General features: G+C 51.3%; 6 protein-coding genes across 6 annotated transcripts; 3 read left to right on the plus strand and 3 right to left on the minus strand.

The window, feature by feature from the left end:
- Nucleotides 1-597: 597 nt before the first annotated feature.
- Nucleotides 598-2505, plus strand: GEM1 (ERMES complex Ca(2+)-binding regulatory GTPase gem1; the record flags this gene model as incomplete). Its single annotated transcript, XM_064868764.1, has 1 exon — nt 598-2505. One exon carries the CDS (start codon nt 598-600, stop codon nt 2503-2505), a length of 1908 nt encoding a protein of 635 aa, XP_064734261.1.
- Nucleotides 2506-2700: 195 nt separating this feature from the next.
- On the minus strand, nt 2701-3633 carry PMZ80_000312 (uncharacterized protein; the record flags this gene model as incomplete). Its single annotated transcript, XM_064868765.1, has 1 exon — nt 2701-3633. The coding sequence occupies one exon, from the start codon at nt 3631-3633 to the stop codon at nt 2701-2703; it is 933 nt and encodes a 310-aa protein (XP_064734262.1).
- Nucleotides 3634-4819: 1186 nt separating this feature from the next.
- PMZ80_000313 (uncharacterized protein) lies at nt 4820-6065 on the minus strand (the record flags this gene model as incomplete). Its single annotated transcript, XM_064868766.1, has 3 exons — nt 4820-5040; nt 5090-5694; nt 5746-6065. The coding sequence occupies 3 exons, from the start codon at nt 6063-6065 to the stop codon at nt 4820-4822; spliced, it is 1146 nt and encodes a 381-aa protein (XP_064734263.1).
- A 1082-nt stretch (nt 6066-7147) lies between these two features.
- Nucleotides 7148-9961, minus strand: PMZ80_000314 (uncharacterized protein; the record flags this gene model as incomplete). The annotated part of the gene is made up of 1 exon (XM_064868767.1): nt 7148-9961. One exon carries the CDS (start codon nt 9959-9961, stop codon nt 7148-7150), a length of 2814 nt encoding a protein of 937 aa, XP_064734264.1.
- Nucleotides 9962-10675: 714 nt separating this feature from the next.
- Nucleotides 10676-12665, plus strand: fim1 (fimbrin; the record flags this gene model as incomplete). Its single annotated transcript, XM_064868768.1, has 2 exons — nt 10676-12575; nt 12628-12665. The coding sequence occupies 2 exons, from the start codon at nt 10676-10678 to the stop codon at nt 12663-12665; spliced, it is 1938 nt and encodes a 645-aa protein (XP_064734265.1).
- Nucleotides 12666-15202: 2537 nt separating this feature from the next.
- On the plus strand, nt 15203-16879 carry PMZ80_000316 (uncharacterized protein; the record flags this gene model as incomplete). Its single annotated transcript, XM_064868769.1, has 3 exons — nt 15203-15484; nt 15531-15655; nt 15703-16879. The coding sequence occupies 3 exons, from the start codon at nt 15203-15205 to the stop codon at nt 16877-16879; spliced, it is 1584 nt and encodes a 527-aa protein (XP_064734266.1).
- Between the last annotated feature and the right edge of the window lie 343 nt (nt 16880-17222).

Genomic DNA, 17222 nt, shown 5'->3' on the forward strand with positions numbered 1-17222 from the left:
AAGGAATGCGATGGAAAGGAAGGAGAAGGAGAAGGAGAAGTGATGTGCAACATGACGAGGGACGTTTCATGCTCGGTGAGTCTCACGCGCTACACGATGCTTCCACAGTCGACGTTCCACTCCTCATCGAGGTCTCTGCTATGGATGTTCAGGCCAACGTGCCTGCGATTGACAGGAGGAACGGTTGAGAACAGCCACGTGACAGCCAAATATTACGGTTAACAGGAGAGACAGCAAGTGCTCAATGTCTCGGCAATTATTCGAGTCAACCATAACGACCGCCATGGCAATATAGTCAACGCGTTGGTGGTCAACGCGTTGGTGGTCAACGTGGTGGTATCTACATACTCGTGACAGCGCCCAGGAACTGACTGCCTGACCACTTGTGTACAGTCTGTGACACACTGGTGCACTGAATATCGCATGACCGGTCCACGAAACTTACGTTGTCCTTTGCCGGAGTCCATTTGATACCAGAATAATGTTCTCGTGACGAGGCCTGCTTCGTCTCAATGAAACGAACATGGTATTCAGCAACCGAGTAACCTTGATACGCCTCCGCGAACTGCATCTCGCTCCTTGACTCCAGTTCTCAGCATGGTCACAGTCCGGATCGCCGTCTGTGGCGACGAGGGTTGCGGTAAGTCGTCGCTCATCACGTCGCTGGTCAAAGATACCTTCGTCTCCTCTAAAATTCAAGCGGTGCTTCCTCAGATCACCATTCCTCCCACTCTAGGCACACCCGAGAACGTTACGACCGTCATAGTAGACACCTCAGCCCTGCCACAAGACCGACCAGTTCTCGCGAAAGAGATCCGCAAGAGCAATGTCATCCTCCTCGTCTATAGCGACCATTTCACCTACGAGCGTGTCGCGCTATTCTGGCTACCTTACTTCCGAAGTCTGGGCGTGAATCTGCCGGTCGTGTTGTGCGCGAACAAAAGCGATTTGGTGACTACTGTTACGAGCAAGCAGGTCGTGGAAGAGGAGATGCTACCAGTCCTGAGCGAATGGAAAGAGACCGATTCCTGTATACGCACCAGCGCGAGAGAACATTACAATGTTAACGAGGCTTTCTTTCTGTGTCAAAAAGCTGTAACATGTCCTGTTGCGCCGTTGTTTGATGCGAAGGAGAGTCAGCTAAAGCCGAGGTGTGTAGAGGCGCTGAAGCGAGTTTTCTACTTGTGCGACAAGGATAAAGATGGTTTCCTGAACGATGATGAATTGAGAGGATTTCAGATGAAATGTTTTGAGAAGGAGTTACAGGAGGATGACCTGCACTATATCAAGGACACGGTCGAGACAATGATGCCGGATGATGATATGAGTGGTGGGATCAGTCCTGATGGCTTTCTGCTACTGAACAGGCTGTACGCTGAGAAGGGAAGGCATGAGACTATCTGGATCATCTTGAGGACATTTCAATATACCGACAGTTTGAGCCTCCAAGAGTCCTTCTTACATCCCAAATTCGATGTACCCGAATATGCTTCAGCCGAGCTGAGTCCAGCAGGCTACAGATTCTTCGTCGATTTGTTTTTGACCAGCGATCGCGACAATCATGGCGGGCTGAAAGACGAAGAACTGCGGACTCTCTTCGCACCCACGCCTGGTATGCCACCAAGCTGGATCGACGATGGTTTCCCAGCGTGTACAGTACGGAACGATGCAGGTTATGTGACGCTTCAAGGCTGGTTGGCGCAATGGTCTATGACCACTTTCATGTCTCCAAAGACGACTCTTGAATACCTTGCATATCTGGGCTTCGAATCAACAGATCGTTCGAATCCATCTACCACAGCAGCGTTAAAAGTCACAAAAGCACGGAAACGGCGTCGGAAGGCTGGGAGAGTCCAGCGAAATGTCATCTTTGCGCAGATACTAGGCGCTGCTCAGTCTGGCAAGTCGTCTCTGCTCGACACATTCCTCGGACGACCACTCGATACAGCCTATCGGCCAACGATCCATACTCGAGTCGTGGTCAATACTGTCGAATTGCCGGGCGGAAAACAGTGTTACCTCATTCTCAAAGAACTCGGCGAGTCCGAAACCGCCGCTCTCGAGAACAAGTCCCAGCTGCTCGACAAGTGTGATCTCTTGGTATATGCCTACGATTCAGCCGATCCAGATTCCTTCTCCTACATACCTGATCTGCGAAAGCGGTACGCGCACCTCGAAGAACTTCCGTCGATGTACGTGGCTCTGAAAGCCGACCTCGATCGAACCACTCAAAGATCCGAAATACAACCAGATGCCTACACAGCCGACATCCTACGAATGCCTCAAGGTCCACCTGTACATACATCAGTGACCTGGCCGAGCATTCAAGAACTGTTTGTGACAATCGCAGAGAAAGGGCTGGAGCCAGCAGCAGCATACCCTAAACCATTAGCAGAAGAAGACGATGGCAAGCTACTGAGGTACAGTCTAGCGTTCGGTGCTTTCGTTTGTGCTAGCGCGGGTGCATTGATAATATGGAAAAGAGCTATGGGCGAGCATACATGAGAATTGAGTTGAAGAGATGAATGGCATTCTTTTTGTGAACAATCTATCTGCACTTTCCTGGTGTAGAGCCTAGCTAGATGGAAGGCGGGATTGTGCATTGACGCAAGCACTCGGGACCATTGGCTCAATCATCGTCCAACCGTTGTGGGTACCAGTCAAGCCTGTCTCCCTCGAGATCAAAGCATGTTTCGCCTCTTACATCGCAAGCGACATAACCGTAGCGACGATCGCAAGACCAGCAACCGCAAACCCAGCCTTCCCAACAGGAGCAGCATTCTTGTGCGACTTGGCACTCCCACCAGATCCAGAGTGCCCAACAACACCACCTCTACCAGTCGAACCCGAAAACCCTGACGATCCAGACAATCCCAACGAGCCAGACGATCCAGACGAGCCAGATGACCCACTCGATCCACTCGACCCAGAAGAAGCGCCAACACCAGCAGATCCTCCAGACGAAGCACCAGAACCCCCACCAACGCCTCCCCCACCACCCCTCCTCTTGTCCAGTCCCAGACCCCTCCTCATCACATCCCCCTCCTCCCCATCCTCCTCCTCCTCCTCCCCATCCTCCTCCTCCTCTTCCCCATCCACCAACCCCACAGCCGCCGCACTCCCAGGCGGCCCATCCCCCTCATGTCCCGGCGGCGCATCAAACCCCGCCCACTCAACCCCATCCCCCAACGCCAGTTCCTCCGCCAACTTCTCGGCACTGGGACCCTCGTTCTCGCCCTCGTAGACGCCGTCGTTGTCCGAGTCGACCTCCGGGCGGCTGCCGTCTGGGGGGAACCAGAAGGCGATGGCTTCGGGGTCGTATGTTGTTACGGGGGGTGGGGAGGGGGTTGGCGGGGGAGCAGGGATCGCGGCCTTGGTTGGGGCCGGTGGTGGGGTGGGGGCGGCGGCGGGTGGTGGTGGGGGAGGAGCTGCGGCGGAAGGAGCGGGGACAACGATCGTGATCATCGACGGGGCTGGGGCAGCAGGCGGCGCGGGCGGAGGCGGGGGAGGTGGTGGGGTGGCAGTGGCCGTTGGTGGTGGTGGGAGCTCTGGGGCGAGGGCGGTGTTAGGGTGGAAGACGCACGTCGCCGGCTTGTTCATAGCGGTTGGGTCGTGGGCGCAGACGTATGACATTTTGGCGGTGGGGTGGGATGAGATTGAAATTTGAAAGAAGAGTAAGGTGAGAGTGAAGTGAGGGTAGAGTGAGAGAATATTGATGTTGAGATGACTTATGAATGAAAGGTTCTTGCTTTTAAAGTCCTTGAGATGCTTCTGTGTTGTGTGTACTGTCTGAAAGAAAGAGAAGAGTACAGCTGCGAGGGTCAGACATTAAATACTCGATTTGTGTGAGGGTACTGGTACGGTCCGTCGTGGCTAACACTCTGGTACCGGTCCTATTCCTGCCTTGTCAGGTCATGCGCGCTCGCGAGTCCCACCATAGCGCAACGATTATATGCTCACTGGTAACGCAGAGGTATGGTACTGAGCAACCATTGGTTCCAAAGCACACCGGACCATCAGGTAGCGAAGCATAACACTTCTTCGCGCTCTTGGCAAGGCGGACCGGCAAGTGTATTCGTGTTTATTCTGCTCAGTCGGACCAGTGTTTATGCTCAATGCTCAAATTAGTATGAGCGCCATTTTCGAAATACGACAGTGCGCACTTTATGTGATTGAGAGGGTGTACTAGGTTCACGACATACGAATCAAGTGGGAATCTGGACGTGAAAGAATACTCTAAAGTCTAGACAGTGTCTCAATATGTGAACTGATTAAAGTTGCTCGCTGTAGCTACACTCTCGAGAGCCAGCGTGAATTCAGTGATATCTCTAGTCCCAGAGTAGACAGTGTACCGCCGCATCATACCTGTTCAAGTACGATTTGCTACTCTCTAGGCACGGCATGCTTCTGCCTCAAGGTTCGTAATATCACTGAATTCTGACGCTGCCTGGTGCACTTGCACCTCGTACTCACATGCAGCATACTGCTCACGATAGGAACTCATCTGGTTGTCATGACTGATGACCAACGCGCGACCACTAATTGGAAAGCACGTCCGTGTACAGGGTTACATGGTGAATGGTCATTGACGCGGCGTTTGCGAGAAAGTCTGGGAGCAGGCCGAAGCAGGGGACGGGCACCAGTGTATTGGCGGCTGACGTCTACTTAAGTAAGATGGTCTGTAACATATCTTGTGTTGATTCATTATTATCATTACATTCGCAGCCAGCTATGTACAATATGTTGCTCGACATGGGTGGTATATGTTCATATGATCATCAGGAATAGATTTCCTACTCTTCCAACACCCTACTCCTATTTATTGCGCAGACAATCCATTCTGCGAAAGGTAGCTGAAGATAGTGTTGTATGTTATAGGGTGCGAGTACTGCAGGTTCAAACCATGACCAGCACCTGGTGTGATTGATGCGTTGAAGTTCTGTGCGTTAGGGAAGAACATCTTCGAAGCGGCAGGGATGGATGCGAGCGATGGATCGCCGGTTGCGAGACAGTCGCCGCCGCAGTAGGGTGTGTCACGTTCTGTGGGAAATGTTAGCGCCGGTCAAGAAATTCAGTGTACGATACATACCTCCGGTGACGACAAGAACTGGACCGCCGAAGCTGTTTGGTGAAGCAGAAGCACCGGTCAAGGTAAGGATCTCGCCGGGTGTCACGGGCTGTCCGGTCATGTAGGCGACCTGCAAGACCTGGGGGTCAAAATCGCCTGGCGCGAAGAAGTCGATATGTACTCCAACGGCACTGCTGGGCGCGAGGTACCCGGTCGGATACTTGGCAAGTGCTGCGTTGGTGTTCGCAATAATGAAGTTCGACCCAAGGACGAATTGAGATGCAAAGGTTCCATTCTGCGAGAAGCCAGTAAGCACGATGCCGTCGCTGATGGTTGGGTCCATGGCTGTGAGCGCATAGCTCTGAGAAGAGCCGAAACTGTGACCGACGTGGACAATCTTCTGGAATTGAGCGGACATGCCCTGAATCTGTTGGTTGCGGAGACCTTCAGTGAGGTATCTCAAGGCTGCGGTTTCGATCCACAGTTGTCCTTCATTGATGGGGTCTTGGAAAAGGCTCGACATGCCAATGCCGAGTCGGTCCCAGGTGAATGTGCTGTATCCGTGCTGGTCTACTGCATCGCGAACGTAGGAGTAGTTGTAGTTGTTGTATGAGAAGTCCCAGTAGCTATGCGAGATGGTTAGTAGAAGTGGGAAGGGCGCAGTATAGAACTCTTACCTTCTGTCAAAGCCAATGCCGTGTGTGCAGACCTGAAGCACGTTGCCTGGGCCGGCATCAGGTTCGCAGTATGTGGCGGAAATATTGTAATCTCCAGATACAGTGTTGTATCCGTCAAGTATCTCATCAGTGTAGTTATGACCTTGCCTAGCCATGTTCAAGGCAAAGTTGGTCGCATCGATGGCGTTGGTAGGATTCGCGAGCTTGAAGTTGCCATTTCGTGCTGAGACACTGACTGGGATCGTCAGGTTCTGGCAGCGTGCCGCTGCTGCGACAGATGTGAACGCTGCGACTGCAGCTGCTGTAAGGGCTTTGACCATTGCGAGAGATTGTGAAGGACGATGAGAGATTCAGTACAAGAGAATCCTACTTTTGCGCAAGACTGAGGCGCAAAGATGCACAGCACCTTATACTTGAAGCATTTCCTTAAGCTTCAGAGCTGTCCGACGCACGTCACAGCAAGCCGAACGAGCTTTGCGCCAATGACATAGCTGACCTTGTTGACATCGGAGGACAACGTTGGTTTAGTGCTCCACAACTCATGTCTTGAGAGAGAGTCCAGGCTTCAGGTACATCGGAGTTGATCATCTTCGGTTACGGTGAAAGCGGAAAGGAGGATGAAGCTCGCGACCGTTTCGAGCTGTGGCAAGCACATCGTTGGCGAATGGGGTAATATGCCAGCCACGCTTGCGCAAGATCGGGACGATGCACAAGCCATGACTGGGGTTTGGGAAGCTCGAAAAGAGGAGTGAGCCTACGATATCCGGCGAGCTGGCACGTCCAGTGCGGACCTCGAGAATCTAAAAGCTGGAGATGAGACCACAGATCTGCAGTACCGTCATGTCAGTGCGGAGCTTGGACAGCTCCTCGGTGCAAGAACAACTTGGTACAGTACCTTTCATCAAACTTTCGTTTCTGTCATGGCGCGCTCACAGACGCGGAGAAGTCATAGCAAGGTACATCGGGCGATGCGCCATCTTGACCGTTTGAACGAGATGGAAGACGTAAAGTCATTGGATAGCTGAGGTTGACCAGCAGGACAAGGTGGAAACTGTGGTTAATATTGTGCACGTCTCTTCAGGGGATGACATCATCTAAAAATAGAGTTTGGCATTATTTTCTTCGATTTGTGTTAATACACTTGATGCATTTCCGCTGCCTCGTAGACTTGCGCCTGCCGTAACAACCGGGAGAGTGGTCTTGCCTCTTGATCTACCGGGAGCATCAACTTGGCGGGCGAGGTCGGAGTTCGGCTTAACAGGGCTGGCGTGCGCCCAAGATATGCTACTAGACATACAAGATAGGTGCTACGTCCTCAGTACTGCTTGTAGGGCACCCTATTCAAGGTGCTCTGGTGCTCCCAATTCCAGGAAACCATTCAGCTGGATATTTTGCTCGAGCCTCAGAGCACAATCTTGTCCTTCTCCTCCTCACGCCTTTTGTCTTTGTCACGTGACTTTAGCAGCTGACTAACCATAAAATGGTTCACATCGGCATCGGCCCAGTAGGAGAGATGACTCGCAATGCTCGCCAACAAACTGACATCAAACATGCCTTCTTGAATATGGTAGTCTACTCGACCATTCGAGTTCAATGCGCGCACCTTCCCTTCTTCTCGCCGTAGTCTTTTGGCCTTGTCTTGTTCAAGTTCGTATTCGAGGCTATTTTCTCCATCTCCAGTGGACGCCTGTGATTGACGACGTTTCTGGAAGCCTGCATAGAGAGTTTCCATTTCTGTGTCAATCAAGGTCGGGATGCCTTCACTTCCGCTTGTGCTAGTTCGCTTCACGTTCGGATGCGTCTCGTTATTGCTTTTCGCTTGTTCGGCGATGTTTTTCTGCTTCGAGGAGGTTTTCATGACATCTGTGACTGGAGGAGGTGGCATAGTTGTGGCGCGATTTGGATCACTGATGCTCTCCCCGAATTGCTGACTGACAGGCCTTGTTTTGTTCTCCAGAGGAAGGGCCTGCTCCTCGCCTGTTATGCCAAGGCTCCTGTTGATTAGAGTGGACGCCACCCCAGAGGTGAGGGAATACCAGCTGTTCATGACCTGTTGACCCATTCTAGCGGTAAGGTTTGCCATGCCTGGGGCTGCGAACAACCCGCGCTTTGTATATGGCAAGGCTTGTGGCTTCAGGGAGGACATCGCCGGCGAGATGAGCGGCTCGCATCGATACGCGATAGGGTCGGTGGGATGAAATATGTTGTAGAATTCTGCGCACTTTGGGGAGGACGTCGTGATTGGGATAAGACTCTTCTGCTGCTGAGACGATATGTCGTCCACTGATTGAAATGGATTGTTTTGCATCGGATCTGGATCATACGGCGACGTTGGAGGTGCTTGATCGTGAAGCGCAGGGCGACCAGCAATAGTTCGTCCTTTCAGCATCTGGAAGAGGGCAATAGGAGAGCCAAGGGCGAAGAAGTTCTCGCAATTAAAGTCGAGCGCTACGTCCTGGTCCGCAGGGACGGCAATTCGAGATGTCTTCGAGGACGCCCTGCTAGGCCTGGTCTTTGCTTCTTGACCTTGCCGACACAGAATATCGAAGAATATAGCACTGCCTAGTGAGTGGCCGCACAGGGTAACTTCGCCATTGAAGCCTGTACGCTCTTTAAAGAGCTTGTGCACTCGGTTGACCTCCTTTTGCATGATCTTCGCCACGTGCTCTCTATACGCACTTTGATACAGAAGAACATCTAGTGCTAGGTCGGTGATTAGGTTTCGTACAGCGGGAACCCCATCAACAGTAATGTCTTGTAAACTCGGATATTCTTCTTCTACTGATTCGTCGAGATCAGCGAGATCATGTTCCTTCCTGTTCTGCTTGAGACTCTGCTTTGGGAAGTCGAGTAGATGGCGCCAGCAGATGGGTAGGACCTGTACTGTGCAGTTTCTGGGGTTGTCTGTCAATGCTTGGAGATCTGGAGAAGCTTCGAACACAGCCTTCATCGTCTTTCTCATTGTGTTGACGTCGTGGACAAAATTGATGCTGTCGAGCCGTAAGCCCAGACGTTGGCCGATACCATGGGTCACAAGGATGAGGTGGTCGATCTGGCGGTCTTGATCTTCACCAGCTTGATCTCTGGCATCCTCCATCTCCTTCTCATCCTCAACTCGTGCTTCTTCCTCTTCTTGCTGCTTTTGCTGGTCCTGACTCTGTGATTGGCCAAGTCCGGCTAGCGAGGATAGCTGTCTCTCCAGAGCAGACGGCCTCGAAACGGTGTCTTTTTGCTCCGCAGGTGGTTGACCGTCCTCCTCAGTCGAGGATTCCGTGTCTGAAAGCTTTGTTGATTTCCTCTTCTCCTTCGTCTCGACTGTCTTGCTTGCAGAAGTTGGCTGAGCAGGCACGGAGTAGCCACGGACAACCTTAGTACCGACAGGACCACCAAATCTACCATAAACGGTACTGCTCATTCGAGACATAAAATCGTCTGCTGAAAGATAAGCAGTAGAAGCATCGAAATATGTAGCAGTGGTGTTCATATGAGCACCGAAAAGGCGATAAGTGTTGGGATTCGTCGTCTCCGTAGGGGCCGCCACTGCCGGACCTTGACTTGCTGATTCCGACGTGGTTAGGGCACGAGCCCCAGGTTGCGAAACTGACCTCGGGGCGCCCGTCTTCTTCCGCCACGGTGCTGTCTTGAGATATCCTTCCTCAAGTTGGTTCGCCAAGTTCTCTTCACAAGGACTACTGTCCTGATAGAACCAGCTGCCACGTCTCACATCGTAGACTGGGCCGATCCAGTACGCCGGCTCCAACTCCCGCCTTTCGATATGCACATCATACAGGTAATCCTCGTTGACCGGAATTTTCGTGGAGGTCGTACGCTCGCCAAACTCATCCTCTCGACCGAGTTGTTGGAACGCGTTTTCGATAGCCTTCGAATCCTTCTCAGAGAACAAGACCCATTTCTTCGGGAGTGCTCTTTTCTCCTCTGAGGAGGGCTCTAGTGCTGCGAAAGGTTTCCGTTTCGCCAAGTCAACGGCATAGTACCATCGGCTTTTGAGTGGCGGGCAGTCCTTAGGATATCTTCGAAGGCTCGGCACGGGTCTCGCGCTAAGAGAGTGGTCGCCGGGAGTGTGCTTCAAGGGTACCCCTTGGTTCGAATGCGGTTGCTGCTTCGGTGATTTTGGTGGCTCGGGTGTGGTTGTACGACTCCATGGGTTTATAGCGCCTAAGAACGACGTGTTGGAGGTCTTATTGGCTTCCGCCATACCTCTCCGGATGGCTCGTACAAGAGCCGGCCAACGGTCCAATGTGGCGGCTTTTTATCGATGCTAGAGACTTCGGACAACAGGCGGACTGCCCGACAGCCAAACCAATGATAAAGGGCAAGTACGGGATTGAGGCACACTATGACTGCCCGCTCATACAAGAAGAGCGCACTTATGGGTGGCCAGGAGGCCGCCAGCACTGAGACCGAGAAGAGTAACGATTTTGGGATGTTCGTGTCTCGAGGTGTCCTTTGTGATACACGTGTTGCCTAGAAGCGCTGTCGTTGTTTCCCAGTTTCCTGATACCGGCGTGCTCCAGGCACTTTCCCAACCAATCATGTGTTTTGTTTGTGCTCAAGCACCACTTGTCCTTTTTGAGCGAAATTGAAGAAACAGTCACGTGGCTCGTTTCAGAATCGTGGCTGCCTTAACTTCCTGGTGTGGCGTGCTTGCGGGGCAAGAAGGCATCGAATTTGTGCTGGGCAGCCACGTCATTTTTCCATCGCGGGCCGACAGCAGGGTAGCACAGCCCGGCTAGTGACTTGGGCGTTGGGAATTGATTGCGACGCAAGTCAGGCACCTTGATTTCTCTACAAACGACAAAATATACAGACTCGAAGCGCCACTCCAAAGTCCCCCAGTCCCTCCCGAACCTCTCACCCTCACCTTCAAATATTCACGCCAAGCGCACCGTCGTGCCCCTCTCTGCCCAGCATGGCCGCTGCTATGAAACTTGCCCGGAAATATCCTCAATTCCAGCAAACAGAAATCTTCCAGTTGCAGAATGCCTTCCAGCAACTTGATGTCGACGACAAGGGCTATCTGGACGAGGCGACCGTCATCAAGGCCACCCAGAACTCCGAACGACAATCCTACGATCGTGTGAGACAGGCACTCAAAGAGGTCGAACTGGACAGCTCGAGGAGAGTAGAGCTGGAGGACTATGTTGATCTGATATCCAAGATTCGAGATGCTCCTACACCACAGCAAAAGCAAGCCGGCGCCGGCGCAAGCAGACCCGGTGCTCCTGCAGTCTCTCACTCCTCAAAGCCCAGTTTAGGTGGAAGCGGTGGAAGGATTCAGATGACTAGCGGGAACGTCACGCATACCATCAACGAAGATGAGAGGCAGGCCTTTACCACCCACATTAATGCCGTCCTCGCGGGCGACCCTGATGTTGGCCAGATGCTGCCATTCCCAACCGATACTTTCGAGATGTTCGACCACTGCAAGGACGGTCTGGTACTAGCGAAGCTCATTAACGACAGTGTGCCAGATACTATAGACGAGCGTGTCCTCAACAGACCTGGCAAAAAGATAAAAACTCTAAACGCCTTCCACATGACAGAGAATAACAATATAGTCATCGAATCTGCGAAAGGCATCGGCTGCTCAGTTGTGAACATTGGTAGCGGAGACATCATTGAGGTGAGAGAGCATCTGATCTTGGGTCTGATATGGCAAATAATTCGACGAGGTCTACTCGGCAAGATTGATATCAAATTGCACCCGGAACTGTACAGATTGCTGGATGAGGATGAGACACTCGAGCAATTCCTGCGTCTGCCACCTGAGCAGATTCTGCTGCGATGGTTCAACTACCACCTCAAGAATGCTGGCTGGAATCGTCGTGTGAACAACTTCTCGGGCGATGTAAAAGATGGCGAGAACTACACTGTTCTGCTCAACCAGCTGAAACCAGATATCTGTTCCAGAGCACCTTTACAAACCAGAGATCTCCACCAGCGAGCCGAGCAAGTCCTCCAAAACGCCGAGAAGCTTGACTGCAGAAAGTTCTTGACACCTACTGCACTTGTCGCAGGAAACCCGAAGCTCAATCTTGCGTTCGTGGCCAACCTCTTCAACACGCATCCAGGTCTAGAGGCACTCTCGGAAGAAGATAAGGCACAAATCGAAGACTTCGACGCAGAAGGAGAAAGAGAAGCACGCGTTTTTACCCTGTGGCTCAACTCTCTGGATGTCAAGCCAACCGTCAACTCTCTCTTTGATGCTCTTCGAGATGGTACGATTTTGATGCAGGCATACGACAAAGTCATTCCAGGTTCGGTCAACTGGCGGCACGTCACCAAAGCTCCTGCCGATGGGAGCGAGATGATGAGATTCAAGGCCTTGCAGAATACGAACTACGCCGTCGAATTCGGCAAGCAGAACGGTTTCTCTTTGGTCGGTATTCAGGGTGCGGACATCACAGATGGTCAAAGAACGCTCACTCTAGGGCTGGTGTGGCAGCTGATGAGACGAGACATCGTCAGAACTCTTGGTGCGCTAGCTCAACGTATGGGCAAGCGAGATTTGTCAGATCCTGACATGATTAAATGGGCAAATGAACAGTCGAAGAAGGGCGGAAGATCGTCGTCGATCCGGTCTTTCAAGGATCCTGCTATTGGTTCCGGAGTGTTCTTGCTGGACGTGCTCAATGGCCTAAAGAGTTCATATGTCGACTACGACCTCGTCACACCCGGCAAGACTGAAGACGACGCGTTTATGAACTGCAAGCTCGCTATCTCAATAGCTCGAAAGATGGGAGCCACGATCTGGTTAGTACCAGAGGATATCCAGCAGGTCAGAAGTAGGCTGGTCCTTACTTTTATTGGTAGGCTACTCCTTTACCACTGCCAATTTTCGAACGCTAACATATTTCACAGGCTCATTGATGGCCACTGCCGAGAAAATGGGTTCTTGATCACTTGTCATGCTGCATCTTCATTCGTGCAAGCTAGGTATATACTGCGAACCCCAAGCCTATGGCTTCATAAACTCTTGCAGTCTTACTCACTTCCCAACTTGTCCTGCCTCCGCGTATGGATATCAAATTGTCCTCTCGTCCGGTAACATTAGGGTTCGGTACAGTTCCATGATTAGCCTTGTCGTATCGGACCACTGCTAAAGTAGGTTTCGCGATTGAACTTATCCTGATACCTTTCCAAAGAGAATATGCGAATCGCTGCCATGAGTAGACGATGGTTCCAGTATCATCCTAGCATTATCGACGAGTCAAGCGTGTGATGCCTCTACCAAGTACTGGGTACTCGGTTTGAGGGGGAATCAGCGTTCTGATAGGCACTTTTGAAGCAGACGGCGCACGACCGAGTTCACCGTGCATGCGGAAGACGGGTGTCGGCTTTGACATGCATGGGACCGCCTGTACAAGAAAGTTTGAGCTAACAGAATCAATACCGCGCACTTGTTGTGCAGCTATTAGATCGTGGAGCGCTTCCACCAGTCAACGAAAGTGCCACCGAACGTAGGTACGATATTGCAGCTATCGAGTAGCATCCGACTGCATTACTTCCATCGCTTGATGAAGGCACCCTTTCTCTGATATTCGGAGTCGTCAGTGTAAGGCTGGGATCACCATGTATTGGTATGTCACTACCTAGAATGATGTTTGTAGTTCCCCGACAACTGCATCGACAAGATTTGTTCCTGCATGTTTAACGTCACCATACTTCGTAGCGATGCTTTTTGTTCGCGGTCCCCACGTTTCATGTTTCGCCATGTGCTAATATAGAGTGGCAAAGAAGCATGCAGGGGCAACATCTAGGACATCATGCAGGCACGGTCGAGACTTCGTACTTGTACCAACGCGGAAGGTGCAACACAGACATATATTTCCGAAGATGTTGTGAAGGCTTCGACGAGGAAAGAGAATGCGCTGTTGAAACTCGTGGCTGCGATTTCTTCCACGAGCAGGCAGCTGAAGAATAAGTGCTCGACCATGGCGCAATGCAATTTCGCTACTAATAGAACAAGTCTTTTGTTCTAGGTTCTGGCAAGGGCCATGTCCGCATTACCCGTGCATGCAAAGTTGCAACTCAGCACCATCAAGAAAATGTTTTGTCTAAAGCACTTCCGGAGGGTGAATATCGTTGACAGCGGAGAAGCATATTTCTTAAGGATAACTTCGTGTTCCGGTATGCGGCAGTGTTTATCCCAAGCACGAAGCGGAATAGATCAACAGAGGATCTCAAGATCGACAGGAGACCATTTCCAAAATCTTGGGACCATCGAAACCCTGTTGGGTCACTTGCTGCTTTCTGTCTCTGATCAACGCCCGGGTTATGCGAACAGTTGCACTCACTACCACCCTGCAGAGCTTGCAAGACACGCGAAATTCTTGTTCCTCAAGCCCAAAGTCTTCCCATCGCAGTGGTCGCCGATGAGACCCCACACCTGCTAAAATGACTGGCTTTGATAACTATTGATAAGGAGACACATCCCGGTCCCTGGAGATTGGATTATGCAGCATTGCCAAGCGAGATATACTCTTGCAAACCGAATCTGGTTACGAACTCAACAATCAACTCTATCAACACGAAGCTGTTGCATCTATATTGATTGAGGCTCAAATTTGACAGCTTCTTGTCTCGAGGGAGAATACTGCATAATGACACTATAAGCCTGCATCTGTCAGTATTGAAGTCAAGATTCGCGCTGTCAAACGCAAGCCATCTGCGGAAGGTATGGGCTCCATAGAGACCATCAATCCACCATCCCGCAACGGCTGTCTCTAGTCTGCGCTAACCCCAATGCAGTCTTTGGATTCCTTGAGTTCCGTCCAGTCGCTCGTCTGCCGACTCATCTCCTGGCAAACTCTCGGAATCCACGCCCTTGCTAGTGAAGCTTACGATGTCTTCAACCCAGGCTGTGTGCGAATCTGGCCGGATGGAGAGACGTTTCGTAACCATGCCGCCTACCGCTTCTGCATGAGAGTGGGTAGCAGAAGCAAAAGCAACCACTTCCGCTACCATGGACTATTTTGAAGATCATTGGCGACACCATTGACTCCTTGCTATGCGATCGGCCATCCGCACTACCACGTGAACATGCTTGCACTTCCTCATCAACTTCGAAGCCACAGCTGGGGTGGTGATACCATAAGACATAGACGACCCGCTTCTTCTGCTGCATGAACTTTCGCTTCTTCACACAGCAGTCATTCTTTGTGAGTTCCTTGTACACTTTTTGTTTCTTGTTACATACTCATCCGCTGTGCCTTCTACAATAATTATGGCCGAAGCAAAGGCAAACCTAGACCATATCGGTTGGACATATTTGGGTATCGTTATAGGATGGACAATCGCCCTTGTCGCAGTGATGACCTTCTTGTGGCGCCACCGACAACTACCGCATCTTCAGATTAGGAGGCTACCACTCGTGTTTACGGCGATGATATTGCTTCACCTATACGGGACGATTTGCTTCGTCGGGTATGTCATTATGCCGATCGCGCCATGTGGTGTTGAGTATTGGATCATGAGTATCTTGGTGCCATTCGGCGTCGCCATTTTCCAAGTCTCAAATACACAATTTCTCTACATCGCCAGTCAGCAAAGGAGATTCACCAGTATTCAATCACTCAGCGAACTCGTCAAGGGAAAGAAGATGTCAGCGCTGGACGGGCAGACTGGCTCACTTTGGCAGAGGACGATCCGAAGGCTTAAGAGCATGGATCAGCTGACAAGAATGGTGGTCTTCATTGGTGCTGCCATGGTTGTTCAGGTACGTCGTGTTTATCGCTCGCTGTTACCTCTACTAATATACACAGGCCGTTCTTACTATTGTGATCTTCTTGTTGTCGCGTAAATTCCATCCCAGTTTCGGACCACTGCCAGCAAACCTTTTAGGTTCTCCGATGGAAGTCCGTATGAATTGCAGTCGAGGCTGGGAATGGTAAGAACATAGCAATCTATTCCAAGAATTCCTGCTGACATACCCAGGTGGCTATCTATCGTTTGGCAATTCTTCTGGTCTTGGATCTATGCGCCATATATTCTCTGGAAATCCCGAAACATCAAAGACACCCACGGCTGGCGTCTACAAACCATTCTGTGCTGTATTGCCGGACTACCATGCTCACCATTGTGGCTGTGCGGCCTATATCTCCCAGAATTTGCACCAGTCAATGCCGTCTTCATCCCGCCACAATGGTTTTCGATTTCGATAATGTTCATCCAAGCCTTCACTCTCCTCATCCCCTGCTATCAAGTGTACAGACACCACACTCTGAAATCCGAAACTCTCGCTGCCATCGCCGACTGGGAAGCGAAGAATAAGGCTTTCGGCTCGCTTGACTCCGACTCAACCAAAGTCGAAAGCCCGACACAAACTTCTTTCAAAGGTTGCGGCGAGTCTGAGAAAGGTATCGTTCGAGTGAAGGAGAGCCGCAAGAGTCTTAGTGATGGAAGCATCAGCTCGAGGAAAAGTCACATGTACACCATGACTGCGCTCGAGCATGCACTCAAATGGAACGCCACCCCGCTCCAGAAGTTCGCCGCTCTCAAGGATTTCTCGGGCGAAAATGTGTCCTTCCTGACCCATCTCCAAACCTGGAAAAAGACGTGGGCGAAATCAGACCGAGAGAAATACAGCTGCAAACTGCCAAGCGAGCGTGACGCAGAACAGAGTTCCGAGAAGCTGTTGAGAGGACAATTCAACCGAGCGCTGCGACTGTATGCTGCTTTTGTGGCTGCTGAGCACGCTGAGTTCCCCATCAACATTCCATCGAGGACTCTTCGGGCGCTCGATGACATGTTTTGTGGTCCAGCAGAATTACTCTTCGGCGATACGAGGTCAGAGAGTACCTACAACTCAGCGACGCCGTTCGATGACGCGTCGAAGTCAGCGGCGCATACTGACGTTGAGCTTCTACCGAGAACGAGCAACGACACCTTCAGACCAGACGACGTTTGGTACTGGGGTGAGATACCGCCCAACTTCGGAGCAAACGTGTTCGACGAGGCAGAGGCCGAGATCAAGTATCTGGTCTTGACGAACACGTGGCCCAAATTCGTGAACGCGGGTTATGCTGAGCAGATTCACGATTCTGAAGGAAGAAGTCTGAGCCGTCGGTTGAGCCAGTTCTTCTACTGGGGTGGCGGGAGGGACAGGTTGTAATGTGTGATTATGATGACAGAACAGAACAGAACAGACAGTGATACCCTTTTGTGCAGATGTAATGATAAGTCAAGTTGTTCTACAATTAGTTGGCCGCATCCTTATTGAAAGTGAAGGTACTCACGCTTCCTAGAGGTCGCAACTGCAAGCCATTGTTTCGAGATTGCGAAGCGCGAGCAATGGGCGCGTCGGCCCCTAAGCTTGATCGAGTTGGGGCCATTGCAAGCACTTACGGAGGCGCGTCCCAAAAGTAATTACCGTGCTATATTATAGTGCGTATACTAGTAATTAGCTTAGCGTATATCGCACCCTCGTATTTTGCTTATATCGTCCTTCTATTTAC

Source organism: Knufia obscura (genome assembly GCF_036327395.1).
Source record: "Knufia obscura strain CCFEE 5817 isolate CBS 148926 chromosome Unknown scaffold_1, whole genome shotgun sequence".
NCBI classification, from domain to species: Eukaryota; Fungi; Ascomycota; class Eurotiomycetes; order Chaetothyriales; family Trichomeriaceae; genus Knufia; species Knufia obscura.